Source organism: Melospiza georgiana, chromosome 4 (assembly GCF_028018845.1).
Source record: "Melospiza georgiana isolate bMelGeo1 chromosome 4, bMelGeo1.pri, whole genome shotgun sequence".
Classification (NCBI taxonomy): Eukaryota; Metazoa; Chordata; class Aves; order Passeriformes; family Passerellidae; genus Melospiza; species Melospiza georgiana.
Window position 1 is genome coordinate 12237067 of NC_080433.1, and position 18102 is coordinate 12255168.

Genomic DNA, 18102 nt, shown 5'->3' on the forward strand with positions numbered 1-18102 from the left:
GACAAACCAGAGCAGCTGTAGGATATTGAGGAGGCTAAGGACATGCAGTCAAGATGTGGCCTGCCCTGAACATATTCAAATTAATTTGTGAATCCAGTTAATTAGTCTCTCATTTTTTTCCTGGTGTGAGGCAAGAATTCTGTCTGGGTATGCAGTATTTTGAGAAAGACAGGGCTGGGGAGCAAAGATGTCTCTTTTTCTCAGAAACCTATTGGTCATTGATCTGACATGTATGTTTAGGGACAGCATCTGTGCCTTGAGGGAAGTGGTAGAGAGATGTCCCAGAAGTAGCAGCTTCTTCTGTGAAAGCCTCATTAGCTGAGACCCTTCAGCTGCAATAGCACAGCTTCCACTGAACTCTCCCCCTGACACTTGTCCTCCTCACCTCACAGACTGCAGGGTCTGCCTATCCTACAGCCTCTGACTGAGCTGCCTTCCCAGGGAAAAGGCACAAATTGTGCTTTACGTTCTGTTTTGCACAACCGCTCTCCTGGACTGTAATCTGCAGAGATGAGGAGGGAGGGGATGCTTTCCACCTGTAAGGAGGAGGCGAGTTGCCATTAGCCCCTGTCCCAGTGTCTCCTACTGGGAGTCCTCTGGGACACACAGCTAGAGATGGGCATGCTTGTGCTCTGGAGCTAGGCTGTAGCCCCAGGCACAGAATGCAACTCCTAGGACTGAATCATTTTTTTTTAGCCTGGTAAACTTGCTTTTCTCTTCAGCATCCTCCTCTGGACTGAGGGCAGTGGTGGCAGCAGTGCACAAACATCATGGTAGATACTGTGCAGGACACTCATTGAATAAGCCCCGCTTCCTCTTGAAAGCTCATACTAATGCAGAAGTGTGCTTGGGGCCTGCCCTGCATGATCCAAGATGGCAAGATGGTTCTTGGAGACTCACCCAGGAGGGAAGTAATTTGGAACAACCAGTTCCTGGAAGCCCTATTGACACTGTACACTTATGAGCAAGGCACTACCCTTGGATGCTGCTGCTTTTGGCTGCCTGCAACCCACCTCTAAGCCTACACTCACAGCTGGGTTTCTAGGTCCATTTTGGACCACTGAATCCAGGCCACAAGAAGCAGATGCCAGCAGGTTTGGGTGAAAGACTGACTTGGTCACAGGTGGGGAATCTATTTTCTCCATCAGGCTCACATGGAGGCTAGGCAGGGCAGAAGCCCCAGGTGAACAAAAGGCTAATGTATTTGCTGAAAGTCATTCCACCACAGTGCAAATGCAGTCCCACCCTCCCCATCCCCTTCTCCCACAGCCTGAGGAGGAAGCCTTGGTACCTGTTTATTCTTTAGGTCAAGGGAGAGCTCATAATCGGAGGCAGCCGCATGGGAACACGAGGCCGTCCCTTTGCTGCGCTGCACTCTCACTGGGGAGCCCGTGTGGTGGAGGCTCGCCTTCTGCACCAGAGGGGAACACCCCGCTGCCTGCTCTTCTTGGAGCTCCTCATGCTGCGCTCTTAGCGGCTCGGACCTGCCTTCCTGGCCACTCTGTCTGCCGGCCTCCTTCGGATCCTCCGTTTCACACCCGGCTTTCTTGCTTGTGGAACCGCTGGGATCGTCACTGTGAACAAAACGCAATGTTTTGCTTTTTTATTTGTTTATATTATACTGGATTTATGACCACGTTTGTTGCTGTTTGCTATACTCGTTCCCTGAGCTGCTTTTTAAATGTCTAGGGAGCCTGGGCTGTCAGGGGTCTGTTCCAGTGATGGATCAGGATTGAAGGTTGATCCATCCAAAGCTCTGATGCCTCCCTCTCTAAGGGCAGGCTCCCCTGTATGAACCAGTCCTGTGACTCCTCAAACTGCCTGGTTGCCTCTGTTCCAGGTGCTGCAGTTGGAGGAGGTGGAGAGCCAAGGAGGGTGTCATGGCCTGTGGACACCTCTCCTCACCCCTGTGCAATTGCCACCTACTGCTCAGCACCTCTGCACATCTGAGTCCCATCTGGCATGGAGCCTGGATCCCAAGGAACCAGTTTCCCCTTGGAGTTCCTAAGGGTGTGTGGGAAATGAATGTTGCTGAGTTTCCAGAGAAACTCTTGGAGAGCTGAGAACATAAAGGGGCTACAGAGCCAGCCAGCCCTGAGATCCTGACCCTTTAAAGAGTGTCTCCAATACAGCCATAGCAGACTGCAGAGCTTCCATGAAAGAAGCTGCCTCTTCCTCACCCACAAATTGCTGTGCCACTGAGATCTTGTGGAGAAAGTTCTCTTTTCTCCTGTCAGCCACAGCAGCAGGTGTGTGAAACCAGGGCCTGACACAGCGCACCCTGAGAGATGGGACATATTGCTCCAGGCAGGATGGGATCAGCGTGTCTGATCCATTGAAGTGATGAGGAAGTCTGTACCCCTCTTGCCAAGTGTGTTCCAAAACCATTCAATTTCAAACAAGATTTTGTTGTTCTGGGGTTCTGTTTGAACCATGAGAGTGTTTGTTTGTTGTTACCTTAGCCTCCTTCTTGTGGCTACAGAGGAATAATTTATAATTTCCAAAAGTGTGCAAGCCTACATGGACTCTGGCTGCTACTGCACCAAGTCCATCAGACACAGTTCCAAGGGGTGAGCATTCAGCTGAGAACAATATCCAGTTTGGATATAATTACTACAGAACCAATGCATTTAATTTCACTGAAACCAAGGATGTGTATTGCCTCCCATACTTAAATGCTATTAAATGATTTAATTCACTTCTGAAATATATCTCTTTCTCTTGGATTTGCTCCACATAAAACCAGTTCTGCTATCAACTAGATAATAAATCATTTTATGATTGGTGTTGATGTCAGAGCAAAAAGAGGGAGATTAGATATGATTTTATGTAGTGCCCAAATTACTTAGAGGCATTTAAGTCTCATTTTCAAAAGTGCTGTATGCCCTTAAGAGTCCAAATCTTCTAGCTGTAAATAGACTTTGCCTCCTAAGCCTCTGAGCATTTTTGCACATTTACTAGTACTTTAAAAGGAAGTTCATTCTCTCCAATGGCAGCTTTTCTGTTCAATAGATTAACAATCAAATTTAGAAACATTCCCACAGCTTCTAAGAAGGTTCCAAATCTGATGAGCCAGACACTACCACAACTTCAGAATTAAGAAAGATGAAGGATTTAAATTTAGAAAGTTTCTTCTTTATACACATGCTTACAGTCACCAGTTAGACTTAAAAAATAAATTCACAGAAGAAATCAGTCTCTTACGTAAATGCTCATACATAAATGCTATATAACCAACTTTGTCAAAGAGTATTAAAATGACATCTTTGCATAATCATCAGTCAGGAAATACATTAAAATTAAGCATAAAACTGTTCTTTTAGGTTGAACACCTTATCAAAGTTTGCATTGTTCTATTCCTGATGCTACAATTTTTCCTACATCTAAATATATTTTTAACTCTTTATTTTTAATTCTTTCTCTTCTATGTCTATCCACATAGCAGGAAATCTTACAAAAGGATTTTTCCCTTACATATCTCACTGTAGCATTTTTATTGGCAGTCCAGTCTGATTTTAACCAGCAGAGCAGCAGTTTTTATCCTCAGCCTAAGGGAAAATCAGGTGACATAGATTTGATCACATTTTCATTGAAGTGCATGGCAAAAGCTGCCCGAGCATTTCAGTGGGATCTGGACTGTGCCCTATAAAGCACTTTCATCTCGATGCATGAGCTCTCATTCAGCAAGACACACACTCCAAATTGCTCAGCTGAGTCAAGGCCACAGCACCCAGCGTGACCTTCTTTAGGGCAGGTCAGCCCTGAGGCAGTCAGATGGAAAGCTCGCCTTCCCCTGACTCCCCTTGGAGCCTCAATGGACTCTAAATGCCAGTAAATATTCCCTGACACCATGGTCCTCTGAGCACTGGCACATGTGCTTAGCTCTGTTTTCCTGAGGACTCCACTGCCTGGTCTGGGTAGAACACGGAGTGTGTGTAAGAGTTTGCAGCACTCGGTCCTGCTGCTCTGTAGGGAGGATATCACCTCTCGTGGGTGCATCTCTGCTTGGTCTTCTGTCACACACAGTGCAGAGCCTGAGTGAGTAACAGTCATAGGATATCCTGCATCCACTGGCAATATAAGAGTAAAATCAGCAGGCTTTGTAGAATCAGACTAACCTAGACTGGGAGGGAAGGCTGGAGGTGTCTCCTCCAACTCCCTGCTCAAAGAAGGGCCATTTTCAGAGGCAGATAAAGTTAATCTGGGCCTTTTCCAGGCAGCTCTTAAGTATTTCCAGACATCAAGGTTCCCCAGGCTCTCTCCCCAGTCCCTGATCCAGCAGCACTGTAAGAGTGCTGGTCTCCATCCTGCCACAGCTCTCCCCTTTATATGGCCATGGACACACATGGTCTGGACCCCAAAGACTGACTCCTTAACTTGACCTCGGACTTGCCACAACGCCACGGACCTGCTGATGACTGGGCTCTGTCAGACCCTAGGTACCATCCCCACACCCAATTCTGACCCTGGCCAATGAGGAACAGGGTGTTGGACCAACCCAAACTGCTCAAGAAGCCTCCTTTAACCTCATTAGGCATTTAGGTTATTCTTCAAGACACAGGAGGGCCCTAAGACTGGAAGGAGTATTCAGCCACAGATGTGTGAGTAGCACCATCCCCCAGGGCATTACTGAGGTCCCTAGAGACTCTGTGCTGGGATGAGGACATCAGCTAAGCACACATACCCATTAACCTTGCCTTCCTCCTTCATGCACGCTCTGAGCCCAGCGGACACAGCCATACAGAAGGGATTGTGCTTATGCATGGAATTTCCTCAGGGTCAAAACTCGGTCAAGTCAAACTCAGATTCCATTGGAGCACTCAAAGGCATTTTTCAGCTAGATGTTTTTATGCTAAATATAAAATTTTAACCCCATGATGGTTTGGCTGTGGTGCTATCCAGGACACGTTAGCAAACACTCCTGCTGAAGTGGGAGTTTCTACATGTTCTGTTGTGGGGGGAAAGAAATCATAAAATGGCTGAACCATTGAACCATTTTTAAGTTCTTTTAGTGTGAAAAAAAATCTGTGAACAAACAAAAAAGCAGACTTATTTCACCTCTGAATTAACTGGGAGATTTCAGCTTCAGCAGTGAACTTCAGTGACTTTTAAGCAGTGGAAAAAAGGGGTAAAGTCTGGCTTTGATTAGTAGTCTGAATATTACCATTACAGCCCTATGGTTCCACTTGCCAAACCTGTATTTCTCCCAGCTTTACTCTCATGTTGAACCTGCTTCTGAGGAAGTGTTTTGGGAAGGACAATTCTTGGTTTTCTAGTAGCAATGACAGATGAAGCCACAAATAAGAAATAAAATACCTTGCTAAAAATCAAAACTGATGCTACAGTGAAATAAATAAAAACTTAACAAGTCTGACAAGTTTGCAAACTTAACAAGTTTTCCTCTGTCCTGAGTGACACAGTTTATTTGCATTGGTAGGACGCAGGCTTTTTTAACAAAAGATGGCTCAAGAGCTATTATGGAAACAGTAACAAAAAAACCAAACAGTAAGAAAAGTAAGGAGGGGAAGGATAGAAAGTATATGAAAGATCTCTGGGGAAAAAAATGTTATTAAGCAAATTAGGGGGATTCACTTGCTTTCCCTTGGCCAGTAAGCAATCAGATTCCCTGGCCATGGGATGAAGGAGAATGGAGCTATTGCATATTCTGTTTCTTGGATGAAAAAATTGCTCTAACAACCTGTAATAATTAAGAGTCCCATGCAGAGTCTAAGGTGTGAATCCCAAAGTCCCAGCCAAACTCCAGCTAGGTCAATTAGTTTGAATTCCAGCATCACCCCTGCAGTTTCAGCTGTAGTAAGTGTTCTTTACTTGCTGTCCTCAAGTATTACATCCCACCATTATGCACAGCTTTTACAGTCATACAATCAGGTAGAGAAGGTTTGGAATTTCTTTAAATTCTGTTTGATTCAAAGTTGCAATATTAATGTAAATGGTTTGCAATCAGGTAAAAAGGAAAACTACAAATTCAGCTGTTCTCTCCTTCCTAGATGTTCCTACATGATTTTTATGACCCACAACAAGCCTAGTCACTGTTACAAACAGATTCCATCTGCTGTGGAAAACATCTCTCATATTTCAGGTATGTCCTGCTCATTTGCACAGTTCACTTGTATATGCCTGCTGCAGACAGCTTTGTTAACAGAAATGGTTACTACAGACAATCTGACTCAGAGCTTATATAAAGTACTATAAAGTACTATCCTCAGTCCAGCATTTCAAAACAGGGATATCAGGGTTATGAGTTGAATCCCAGTGCTTGTTTCAAGAAGGCAGGGTGGTGACAAAGCTCTCACTGAGACAATTCAGCTGGCACCCATAAATAGTTTTATTTAGCACAAGTAAATCAGACTTCTGATACTTAGCTTTTATGTGCAGGTTTCTTGGGAAGGTTTTATATAAGGATTAGAGTAAGGGAAGGATGAAGGGAGAAGATGGAAGAGAAATGTTATAATAGTGAGGGTTTTTTATTACTTTCTTTTTTCACTCTCCCTGCTCTTATGGAAGCATAAAGACCAAATCAGTGACACTAAATTACCAAGCCAGAGAATCCATATACCCATTTCTAGCTGTATCAACTCCACATGTGTGCACAGAGCTGTTGTGTCACTGTCTGTCCTGGGAGAGATACAACTGCTTTGCACCTGCTAGAGCATCAGGATGTTGCACTTCCTTGCACTCTCCTCACCACCTCTTTGCTGCTGGAAATACATGTTTCCAGCTGGGAAAGGAGCTGTTTCCAGCTAAGAAAGGAGAAGTGCAATTCTAATTGGCAACTGTGGAGATGAACCATGGTTATCTATTGGATCTTGACTGTCAGGCTTAGACATTCCCATACTTAATTACTTGAGAAACAACACACAGCCCCTTCCCCTCAAACATCTCAAGGCCATTTCAAGGCAGGCCTGCAGGCAGGAACACACCAGTTGGATGCTCCAGACATTCCATTGCACCACTGTCAAATACCAGAATCCATTCACGGTCTGAGAGGAATTTTCAGAGATCTCAGAAAAGTGTTTGCAGGGTGGCCGAGTGACTAAACAGGGCTCAAGGACCAGAAGAGCCACTCTTCTCAAGGACAATAATGATAGTCCTGTAAGAAATTAAAACTGAGCTTTGTCACTGATCACTCCAGAGCTCCCATGTGGTCACCACACAAAACTTATCTCTTTGTGCTTTCTCTCCTTTTCCAAGAAGAACAAAATTTTCACATAAATAAGAGCAATGACAGAGTAACAACAAATAGCAGTGTTTCCACTGGATTTGGTGGGTGGTTTAAGAAACTGAAGAAGAGAATGTTCTTGTTGCCAGGTACAATGGTTATGCAAAAAGGTCTAGCTAATCATACAGAAGGAAGCTAGGGCTGTGAGGTGTTACAAAAGTACTGCAGAGGCTGATCTTCGCTCTTCTTTGTATCTCTGTGTCACTCCAGAACAAGACCATATTTCTGTTTCCCATATATAACTTACCAAATGCCTTCTTCATAGTATTCAAGGTCAGAGAGCAGGATTGTGACCTGTAACTGAGGCAAAGACTACCTGGACTAGTTGTGAAAGACCACAAATTTTCTGCATCCATTTCTCAGTGCTCCTTATGAGGATTGGTTGGTTATAGTACATATACAGTTCTTAAATTGCTGTAAGTGATTAATAGCCTGATTCATTGCCTCTCATGGCCTTAGACTTATATACACTTCAAAGCTTCAAAGATGTCAGAATAAAAAAAACCCTACAAAATACCATACAGAGAATTAGAAAGAGAGTTCACTAGCTGATGCCAGTAGAATGAAGTCCAGACCCCAAGTCTGTAAAAATCTTTTTCTCTGTCTTTCCTAAGCTTCCCTGCTCATGGAAAAAAAAAAAAAAACAAAAAAAAAAAAACCCAAACCCTAAAAAACCCCAACAACAAAAAAACAACTGCTGACTTAGCAGAGTCCAAAGTGCTTTTTCAGTTTATTTCACTTCAGTGTTCCCTGAGGATACCCATGACATGTGGTGAATGGGTTCATCAGAATTCAATGGAAAAAAAAATGGCTGAGACAGGCTTGGTAATATATTATGGGATCTTTTCAAGGTTCAAAGATTTCTGACATGCAGGGGGCCTGAGTGCAAAAGAATTGCTTCTGATTTGCTTAGAAGTTGAAGTTTTAGGGTGATTTGGAGGCAATGCTCTGTGGGAGCCTGCTGAAACTGATGGAAGGCAAAAGTCTCTCCTGCCAGAAAGGCAGGGAACTTGGAACTTGATCTTGGCAAATCATCCCCTGCCAGCCAAGCTGCAGCTTTCTCAGACAGTCTCCCCCAACAAAGACAAATGCAGGAACAAGATTCTGATTTTGTCTACATTCATTTAACACCTTGCAAAGCAGCGGCATCAAGCCATCTTCTCACACTAGTTTTACCCAGGAGGAATTAATGGTAATTAGCCAAGCTCATTACCCATCCCAGAATATATTACTTATTTCATAAAAGGTCTGGCACACACACACCTGTAAAACAGATTTGACAGTATGGTACAGTGAATATATTGGAAATCACTTAAATTTAACATCCTTTAGCATGGACTGAACCAGGCAACATCTTTTCAGCACCACTTGAAGTTTTTTTGGTGAGATGTACATTAAGCAGAGAATGCAATAATACTAACAAGACCCTCCTGTCCTACAAGGACCAACATGCTAAAGCCAGTGCCTTCATTTCAGATCTAGTGTTTAAACTTGATGCCCATGTGCTGTGTAATTCCCACAGTGTTGTGTCGTTGTGCCTTTTGCTACAGAGCAGCACTACAGGAACTGAATGTTTCTGAAGTACCACCCCATGCCATCCTGGTGCAAAGATGATTGTCCAGGGGTCAGATGGGCTGGCCACCAGTCTGAGGGCCTGGGTCTGCATGACAAATTTCATCTACCAGAGGAGTAATGCTTTTCCAAGAGGACAGACAGGCTCCTCCAGAGGGTGGCTTGGAATAGCTAAGGCAGCTCTCACTCTGTGAGAAGTGGTGTTGATAGTGCAAGGCTGGCTCTTCTGGGTGCTGTGGGTGGTTGTCAGAGTTTTTTTCTTGTAGTTCTTACACATGTCCTTCTGAGGATGACATCTCAAATGGCCCTTGGGCCACCTTTCTGGCACTCCCCTCTTTCCTCTTCCCATCCATGTTTCACCAGCTGCAAGCACAAGGCTCAGCTTAGGAAGTGGAGCCCCTTTCTGAGTTGCCTGTGACACCTTGGGCCTTGGCACCCCGGGCTGGCTGCTGTGCTGTCTCTGCAGGTTAGACACAAGTCCCACAGCCTGGCACTGCAGACAAGGTTACATGTGACTGCTTTGAACGGCGCTCTTGTGCTTCACTGAGGTGTGAAGAGCACCAAGTGGACACTGAAGGCACAGGAGGTCCTCCTCTGCAGGGTTTAATTACTTTTATTTTAACCCCAGACCTCTCTTGCTTCTGCAATGTTTGGTAAACACGACCTTTTAGAGAAAGAAAGAACAGATGGCACCCTGCATTAGTGTTACTGCCCGCTCAGCACCCCGGGAAAGAGAAACTTGGCTTCTCAGCAGCAGTCTTTCTGCCACTTTGAGTCAGATCTCTTGGCTTCTCATCCCTGAGGCAGGTTTGAACATCACCAAATTCGCTGACAAAAGCCTGCCGGTGCAATCATGCAGAAGATAGAATTTCACTGCTAAAATGAGATGAATTCAGGGCTGGGAGGCAGCAGAGCCTCTACAAGGCAAGGAAAGCTTGCATATCCCTCAGCCCATTGCTCTCCCAGTCCAGCAATGAGCTGGGTGATGGACATGGCTCTTGGCATTTATAGACCTGGGCAAGGGCTTCTGTAGTCTTCTTTTTCTACCTACTGTGGTGGACTCTAGGTTGGACTGCACCTCTGGGCTCCTTCCTAAGGGATCAGGGTAATTGATTTGTCAAGGCAGAGAGGAGCCACTTCACAGGTAGGTCTTGGTGTAACTCAGATAAATTTTGTTTCTATTCTCAAGTATCTCAGCTATTTCATCTCTTGTGAGTGCTGCAGCCCAGTAGAAGGTCACTGCTTGTGTCTAACCAAACAGAAAGAAGCCTTCTTCTCCTCAACATAAAGAGGAACACAGCCATAAGTCACCATCCCCCTCAATACAGACAATGCAAACAGCATTCACCAGCTTTATCCAGATTTTAGCTTTGCCACTGTGCTCAGATCTAGAGGCTTGCATTGCCCTTTGGCTGCAGACCAAGATAGAAACAGCATGGTTAGCATTCCCTCCTCCTTTCCCCAGTGCAGTGACCACCCCCACAGCCTTATGCAGTAGGCACAAAGCTCTACTTTTCCAGTTTTTAACCTATTTTTTCTCTGCTGCTTCCTTACACTCTGATCCACTTCATGTCACATTTCTTCCCTGAGGCCCCATTTCTTTTTCTGTCTTTTTAAAATTCCCATTTGGAAAACAGGATGACTTAGCAACTTACACATTTGGCCACACAAGCTCATGTTTCCCTATGGCACCTCAACTCTTCTTACCTATGAGGAATGGAAATTTTTCCTACCCCTATTCTCTGTACTCAGACATGGAATTTTTGGGGCAAGATCATAAAAAACCCATCAAGTTTTCCTAGACTCAACCAATCCTATTGTGTTGTTGAGCAGTATCCTGGCTGGTGCTATAAATGCCTTTACTCCACTGGAGGATCTAGCCCAATATGTTCTATTTTAGGACATTCTGTATAATCCTTATCAGATCCAGTTGTGCTTAACAGCACAGCAATATTTTTACACCACCCTTCTGCACCATTCTGGTTTGTGCATCTCCACTTACCCAAATCAGTGCATTCTGGGAAATGACAAGAATTGGTTATATTTTGGTTATGTTTTGGTTATATATTGGTTATATTTTGGCAATGATCTCTGGAGGCACGTGGAAAAAAGCACTAGCAATGTACACATAGGGTTGCCTATCTCCATCTTCCCTCTTTCTGCAAAAGAGGGAATGAGAGAGATTGCAGTCAACCCAGACACAGAGACAACAATAGCAGCATCATAACCTGCTTACAGGGAAGCAGCACCATACCAGTGTGGGACACAGCAAAGGTGACACACAGCTCTAATCACCAGGAAATTCATTTCCAGTGGGATGATGCTGCAATCTAAAGGTGTGTGTCTAGAGAATTGATGTGCCAAGCAGAAGTTGTTAAAAGTTAGTGGAACACACTTCCAAGTGATGTGGCCAGAATTAGGTTTCACAGTCTCACAAGAAAAATCTCACTGAACTCAGATCTTGTTTATGACACTTTTATTTAGGATGATGTTTTCTCACAGAAAATGGAGTAGGCTTCAGCTGTTCTGCAGTTTTTGATCAGGTGAGATGGCAGTCCAAAATACCTCCCAACTTGTTTACAAGCACTCCCTCAGCTATCTACTTCTGCTTGCAGAACTACTCAAAGTGGCCTGAGCAGCTGTACAGTGTGCTCCTCTTCAGCATTTCAGACTCTTCAGTTCTTCCTGAAGTGTAGGGGAATACAATATAAGAAAATAAAGGTAGTACAGAAAGTAATCTTACCCCATCAAGGAGTTGCAGCTGAGCCAATTATTAGAGATTGGGAGTGGGCCTGACTTTAACAGGCTGCAGCTATAGCCAATAAGAAGAGTGTTATAAAAGAGTGGATTGGTGGGAACTGGAGTCAGTTGGTTGCTGTGAGGACAAGGAAGAGTGAGTGCCTAGAGGAGCTGCCTACAAGAAATATCAAGGAGGTATGAAATTATTGCAATGTAGAACCTTTACAATGTATTGATAATAGAATCTTTGTAATATAATAACAACACTGAAGCATGTTAAAATCTTCCAGGGCCACATGCAGGAGAAGGAACTCTAGTGCACAGAGGTGTTTTTCCAAAGGGAGAGTTAAGTGTTTCCAAGCACAGAGCCTGTTCCATAGGGCTGACCAGAATATGAACCTTCATAGGACTGAGTTAGTATTGCAGAGCACCAAAAGTACAAAGGCCTTTGGATTGGCATCACACTATAAGCAAATGTGTGATAAAAGGCCACAGTCTCATGGTGTCACAGCCAAAGAATGCTGGCATGAACAGGATTATTCCAAGCAAGGACCCTGCTCATTTATCTTCTGCTCATATTTTCTCGTTCCCTGCAGTTCCTTCTTTCATTTACACTATTTTTTATCTTCCTGCTTTTCCTGCTCCTTCTCTCTTGTTATTCTTCTTCTCTGTATAGTATGTTTGCCATCCATTTTTCTTACAGTAGCACTGTTACATTTGTTGAGACCAGTCTCTCTCCCTTTTTTTTTTCCATCTCTTTCCTCTATGTGTCTCTGCCTTGAAAGCCATTAACAAACATGTGGACAGAGGGTCCACAGAAAACACCTGTCAAGTTCAACAGAGCACACCTTGGTGTACAAGGGTCTGGGATGGCTCCATTTTGGGGGTGGGTGCATCTTGACTGATGCAGATCAGGTCAGATGATATTAGCAGCAGATTAGGATGAATGGTGTGAGCTCCACCATCGTCCATCTGCCATTATTTTACAAAGCATCTGTGCCCATTTTCTAGTGTTAGATACAGGGCGATTTCCAAGGCTGGCACAGCTTCTTCCCATGCATGTCTGTAGCAGTATCACACAGAAAACACAGGACAGAGCAAGTGTTTATATTGCACTCCCCTAGTACCAAAAAGTTGCTGTGGTATGGACAAGAAATTCTTTGCAGTATAGGAGAGAGAATGTGTGGATTATCTGCAAGCCAGAGTGAATTGCTCAGTATTAATGCCACTACCTGATCTCAACAGCTGAGGAATGTGGCTCCCACAGATGTAAAATTGGCTATAATTGAACCCCTTGCACACATATCACCATGGCCCAAAACCAGCAAGTTCTGGCACATGTGGGAGAGAAGCACTTGAATCCAGGTCTAAATTCTTCAAGGGCAGGACCCACATAAGCAACAGGAGAAAATAAAGAGCTGGAAGAACATATGGCGGCAATGGCTGGATACAGCTTCAGGCTCTCAGAAAATGCATCTGATGGGCATCTTTGCAGTTTCAAAATAGGATACTTCAAGAGTGTTTTCTTCAGCCTCTCTCCCCTAGCATCTTCCACCTTCCTAAAGAAAGGTGTTGATAGCAGCAAGCAAAGCAACCAATGTGACAGGGAGACTCCAGATTCCACCAGAAGTATTTTTTTTTCCTGTTGAAGAGCCAATCTATTCCTCACTTCTCCACACTTGCCTGAAAGTAGCTGCACCAGCTGTTGGAGAGGAGTAGGGAAATACTTGTGTGGGAGAGAGTGCCAAAATGTCCTGGTGGAGCTGCTTTACAGGACTGGGACAATGCATCTGAAATTGGCCTCCTGTTTCTTTGGATGCTTCCAGAAAGAGCCATTCCTCCCAGGTCATAGTACCAGAAGATTTCCCAACTATACCTCTCTGCAAGAGATTCCCAAGGTTGTTGGTAACTATGATGTTAAGGATGTTTTCTAAACTATTTTTTGCATATAATTCTAAGTGTTATTTGCCCTAAATCTACATTCACTAAACATCTTTGTGATTCTAAACATCTTAGGCTCCTGAAAAGCAACTGAAGCTGCTAGTCCTCACTGTACAAAACACCCATAAAAAGTGAGGAGTCTGCTCACTCCCAAGCTTTTTCTAAGTTCAAATCTGGGTCTAGACATCACTCTTGGCTCACATCTTTGTGTCAGACTGAAATCAAAACTCTGAAAGCTGTGAGCTGGGGGAATATTTATGTGAACTTTGTTGACCCACGTCTGCCTGTTTGCAGCTTCCTGCAATCTCCAATGGTGCTATCTGGAACAGGGTTATTAAGTCTATGGGGATGGAAGAATAAGTGATGAGCTGTTAAGAAGCAATAAAAAAAAATCTTCTCTTTGTGCCCATGACCTCAATAAGAAAAAGAAATGAGAAGCACAAACGGGATGTGCTAGCAAAGCAAAAATGTTGCTCCAACTTGTGTGTGTTTTCAAAAGCAATGCTCTGGAAGACTTTAGGGGAGTGGAAGAAGCCAGACTATGAGCTTTGTGTATGGTCATTTGTCCTTAGAGTACACAAGACCAGAAATGTAGAGGCTTGCTTTGCACTGGCATGTCCGCATCCTGTTCAGATTGACCTGGAGTCTTCCTCATTAAGAATCAGAGAAGAATTCAGCCTCCATGGTGCACTAATTCTAGGAATATGCACTTGACACTGCCAGCTGGGGGTCAATTAGGCAGAGTTGTTAGGCTTCTTTAAGTGGAAGATCATAGATCTGATCTGATACAGACTAAAATCATCATCATGCTTCACACCTGAGCCAAAGCAATGGAACAGCTCTGAGCTGAGATGAAGCACTGACCTCCAGGTTCTATATACAATATCCTGCCAGCAATCCTAAATCAGAAATTATAGTTTCCCATTTCATGAATTGGATTTGCATTTGTCCTGTCAGGCAAGGTCAATGTTTCACAAGTTCAGATAAAATGTTGAGTAGTGGAGCTGTTTAACTGCAATGCTTGAAGAGGCACCGTCCACCTGTTTATCAAGGTACTTCAGTAATGTCCAGAGAAAGCATCCACTTGGTGAGTGGTTCAGTTCTCAACAGCTTTATGGGCCTCAGCCTTAAGGGACATAGCAATCACAACCCAAACAAGGTCTTGGGATTTCTTAGGAGGATCTAACTGTTAGAGAACCTAAAGTGACCCAAGGGCAAAGGGAGAGCTGTAGCAGAAGGAAGATGCTCCTGGGCTACAGCAGTGAGGAGTCAAAGAGGGGTGTGATGCTGTGGCTGTGCAGTGGATAAAATTCATGGCCCTTTGTGCCAGCATCTTCCAACATGACTTCACAGGACAAAGAACAAGTGCATGTTCAATGGAAACAGAGAGTTCAGGTAAAGAGACATGAAGAGTCAGAGTTGTCCAGAAGTAAATGAAATCAGATTTTTGGCTTTAAGCATATGCTGCTGAGGGTGCAGCACACTCATGCAGCTCAGAGAGCTATCAAGAAAGATGTTTGAGGGTTTGGTTTGGACAAACTGTCCAAAATCTGCCCATCCACTTATCAGCCTCCCACATATAAAAATGGAGCAACAGCACCAAGGGCTTCCTCCAGCAAGAATGGTGAATTCACATTTCCATTTCAGAACTTTGGCAAGTGACAAGTGGGGCAAGAAGGAATTTCTCCAGAAATGCAAGGAAATATGGCTTGGAGAAGTAGCCAATGGTTCACATGTCTCCTTATCACTAACTGGTGCCAGGAAGAAGCCAATGGTGACAAATCCAGCAGGCACTTCAGAAATAAGTCCACAGGGTTCAAAGTTTAAACTATATTAAATTATAATTTCATTGGTCCATGATCATGAAGTAAACATTTTGTAAATTAGTGGCACTAATCATGTTTTAACCCTGATCTAAGCAGCATCTCCCTATTGGAAAATATGAGCAGAGCCATCTTTTCCAAAGATGTTTCAGATCCTAGCCCTTCTTCCAAGTACACACCCAAGCCCTTCCAGAAGATTGCTCTCTCTTCCTGAGAGAACTGTCTCCTTTGCCTTAAAAGCAGGTCATGTCTCATCTGCAATTCTTCCACAATGCTTCAGCACTCTAGTGCTATTCCCAAGTCCATTGCCAAAGCAGACCTGCCCCTGATGCTTAAAGTTTTCTGTAGAACTTTTCCCATCACAGGAGGAGAGGTGATTTTCTGCTGATTTCCTATTCAGCACCACAGAGGCAGACTCCGAAAAGCCTATGAAAGGCAACTGAATGAATATACTGTTCCCTCCAATTGTGACTCCATAATTTCCTCTCATTATTCTAATAGAAACAAATCTTTCTAATCTCAGCCCTATTACCTCACACAAAGGAAAATGGTCTGTAATCCCGTTAGAACTGGGCTGCTGCTGGACACATTTTAAGGTCATTGTTCTGGGATGCCAGCCTTCACTCTATGTGACTGGGAGAAGTGGGAAATGCAATTACCAGGCTATTCAAGTCCCTAGAATGAAACCCTGCCATTAATAGGCAAAAGCCAGTGAGAAAAAGAGCCGTTGCTTTATGAAATTACAGGGTTTGGCTAAATTAGAGTCTAATCAGCACCTCAGTAAAGGAGCAGGGTTAGGTCCTACTGCCATCCCTGGAGTTTCTTCATGTCACTCAACCAGATATTTGGCATCCCCTATGGAAACCCAACCTGCAAGATGGCTTATGGTCATGAAGCTGGTGGTGTACAAGTCCAGTGGAGACAATGGTGAAGGATTTATCCTGTCCTTTGGTATGGGAAAGCCCTTAGAGTTCAGGAACAGATATCTGCCTGCTGCTGCTGCCATCACCTCATCCAGTACTTTGGCTTTGAGCTTTTTGGCAGAATCTGGGATCAAATCTGTCTCTTAATATTCATGGCCTACAGCACCAGTTTTGCTAATTGCTGGTGCAACCCAGCTAAGCAGCCAGGTGGGAAATTTGCATTGCTAAACTCGTGGAGATGCAACTTCCCCACAAGGAATCCACACTTGGGAGGAGAGAAGGGGGCTAGCTCTGCTTGTGGCAGTCAGTGAAGCAAAGCAGAACAAGATGAGTGGGAATAATCTGAACCACCTCATTGAGCTGGCTTCTGTTGAGTGGTTAGACACTGACATGTTCCTAATCACTCCCATCCATGTGAAGCCAAGGCAGTTTTATCTGGCAGCAAAGAAAGAGCGAGAAACCTTGCAGAGAAATGTTAGAGAAGACCACACAAGAACAACAATGACCATCACAAACCACAAGCAGAGACAAACTTTTGTCCCAGATTGTTCCTGGCATTCAACCTCCAACCATTACTCTCTGTGAAAGGATAGAATGTAAGAAAATATAGTGCAGAAGGTAATCTCACCTCTGAGGAGTTGCAGCTGTGCTAATTACCAAAGATTAGGAACAGGCCACAGCTGTGTCCAATGAGGATGAGTGCTATAAAAGAGTGGGTGAGTTGGAGTTTGTTGCTTGTGCAGTGAAGAGAGCTGCAGTTGTTGGCTGTCCAGAAGAAGGAGTCAGTGCTGTGAGGAGATGTCCATGAGAAATCACCGAGAAGGTATGGAACTTTTGAAATAAGATGACAACAATTCTTTGCATTTACTTCTTCTCCTGTCCCTCTCTTGAGCTGCATGGACGCTCCAGCTGGTCTCTCCTGCAGTCATGCAGCCACTTATCTCACTGTTTTGATGTCCCTCTTTCTCTGCTGTGTTTTTCCTCAGTCTCCCAAAGGACTCCTGTCCCACAAGATGAGTCTGGGCTTCTGCTGAAAACAGAATTCTTGCAGGTCCCAGACAGAAGGGATGTGGGCTGAGGTACTGCTCCTGCTAGAGGAGGAGGAGGAGGCAGCTGATCACCACTGGAATCTCCAAGTCCCTTGAAGAGCTGAGAGTCACTTCCCTGTTTATGCTCTTTATTAGTCCCTATTCTCTTTAATCGGCTTAGACTGATGAGCCAAGGCAGCAGTAGAGATCAGCCAGGCTGTTTAATTAAAGGATTGCAGCTCAGTCTTGCAGTTTGGGGGTTTGTGTAAATGAGCTGCAAGTACATTATTTAATCTGCTGTGCTGAGAGGAGTTGGGGCATTAATGAAGCAAACTCTAATTAAAACTAGATGGCTGATGGTTATTAGTGGCATCAGTTCTGACAGGATTTATCTCATTTAGGGAAATCATCAGAAGGGGAAAAGAGAGAATAAACCCAAGCTGGTTTATCAGAATTCACAGCAGCACCACTTGTGACTAGCTGTCCGTTCAGTGGGACACAGAAGAGCTGCACAGGGAGCCCCTACGTACCAGGCTGTCCCACCAGGAGCCCTGATGAGCTTATTTAGGGATATGCTTGGCTTACCCAGGAAGTGATTGCCTATTCAGGCTGTCTGACCCACATATTTCAGCCTTGACTGACTCTTGTTCTGCCTTGGTTTAATGGGGAGCCTGTTCATGATTTGAGCAGTGTGACAGACTCTGTAAATGATAGGATGTGCTTCTCCTAGAAGCCTAGTGAGCCATTCCAGAACACCATATGGATATCAGCTCTATGCTGACTCTGTGTTTTTCCCTCTCAGACATTCTTTTGCCTTCCTCACTGCATTGTTATGT

At 44.3% G+C, this 18102-nt stretch overlaps 1 protein-coding gene across 5 annotated transcripts in view; it reads right to left on the minus strand.

Annotated features, from left to right (window-relative positions):
• The window catches only part of IQSEC3 (IQ motif and Sec7 domain ArfGEF 3), a 98957-nt gene that overhangs the window by 37672 nt on the left and 43183 nt on the right, over positions 1-18102 (minus strand). For 3 of the 5 annotated variants that reach the window (XM_058023420.1, XM_058023418.1, XM_058023419.1), the window contains exon 1: positions 1292-1377. The exons of 1 other annotated variant lie outside the window; for it this stretch is intronic. Coding sequence is in view for 1 of the 4 variants with exons in the window: in XM_058023416.1 (XP_057879399.1) it covers positions 1292-1574 (283 nt within the window). In the remaining 3 variants the exon portion in view is untranslated. Of the gene's footprint in view, positions 1-1291; positions 1575-18102 lie in introns of those variants that run through there. One more of the 5 variants, XM_058023416.1, reaches the window with a different exon arrangement.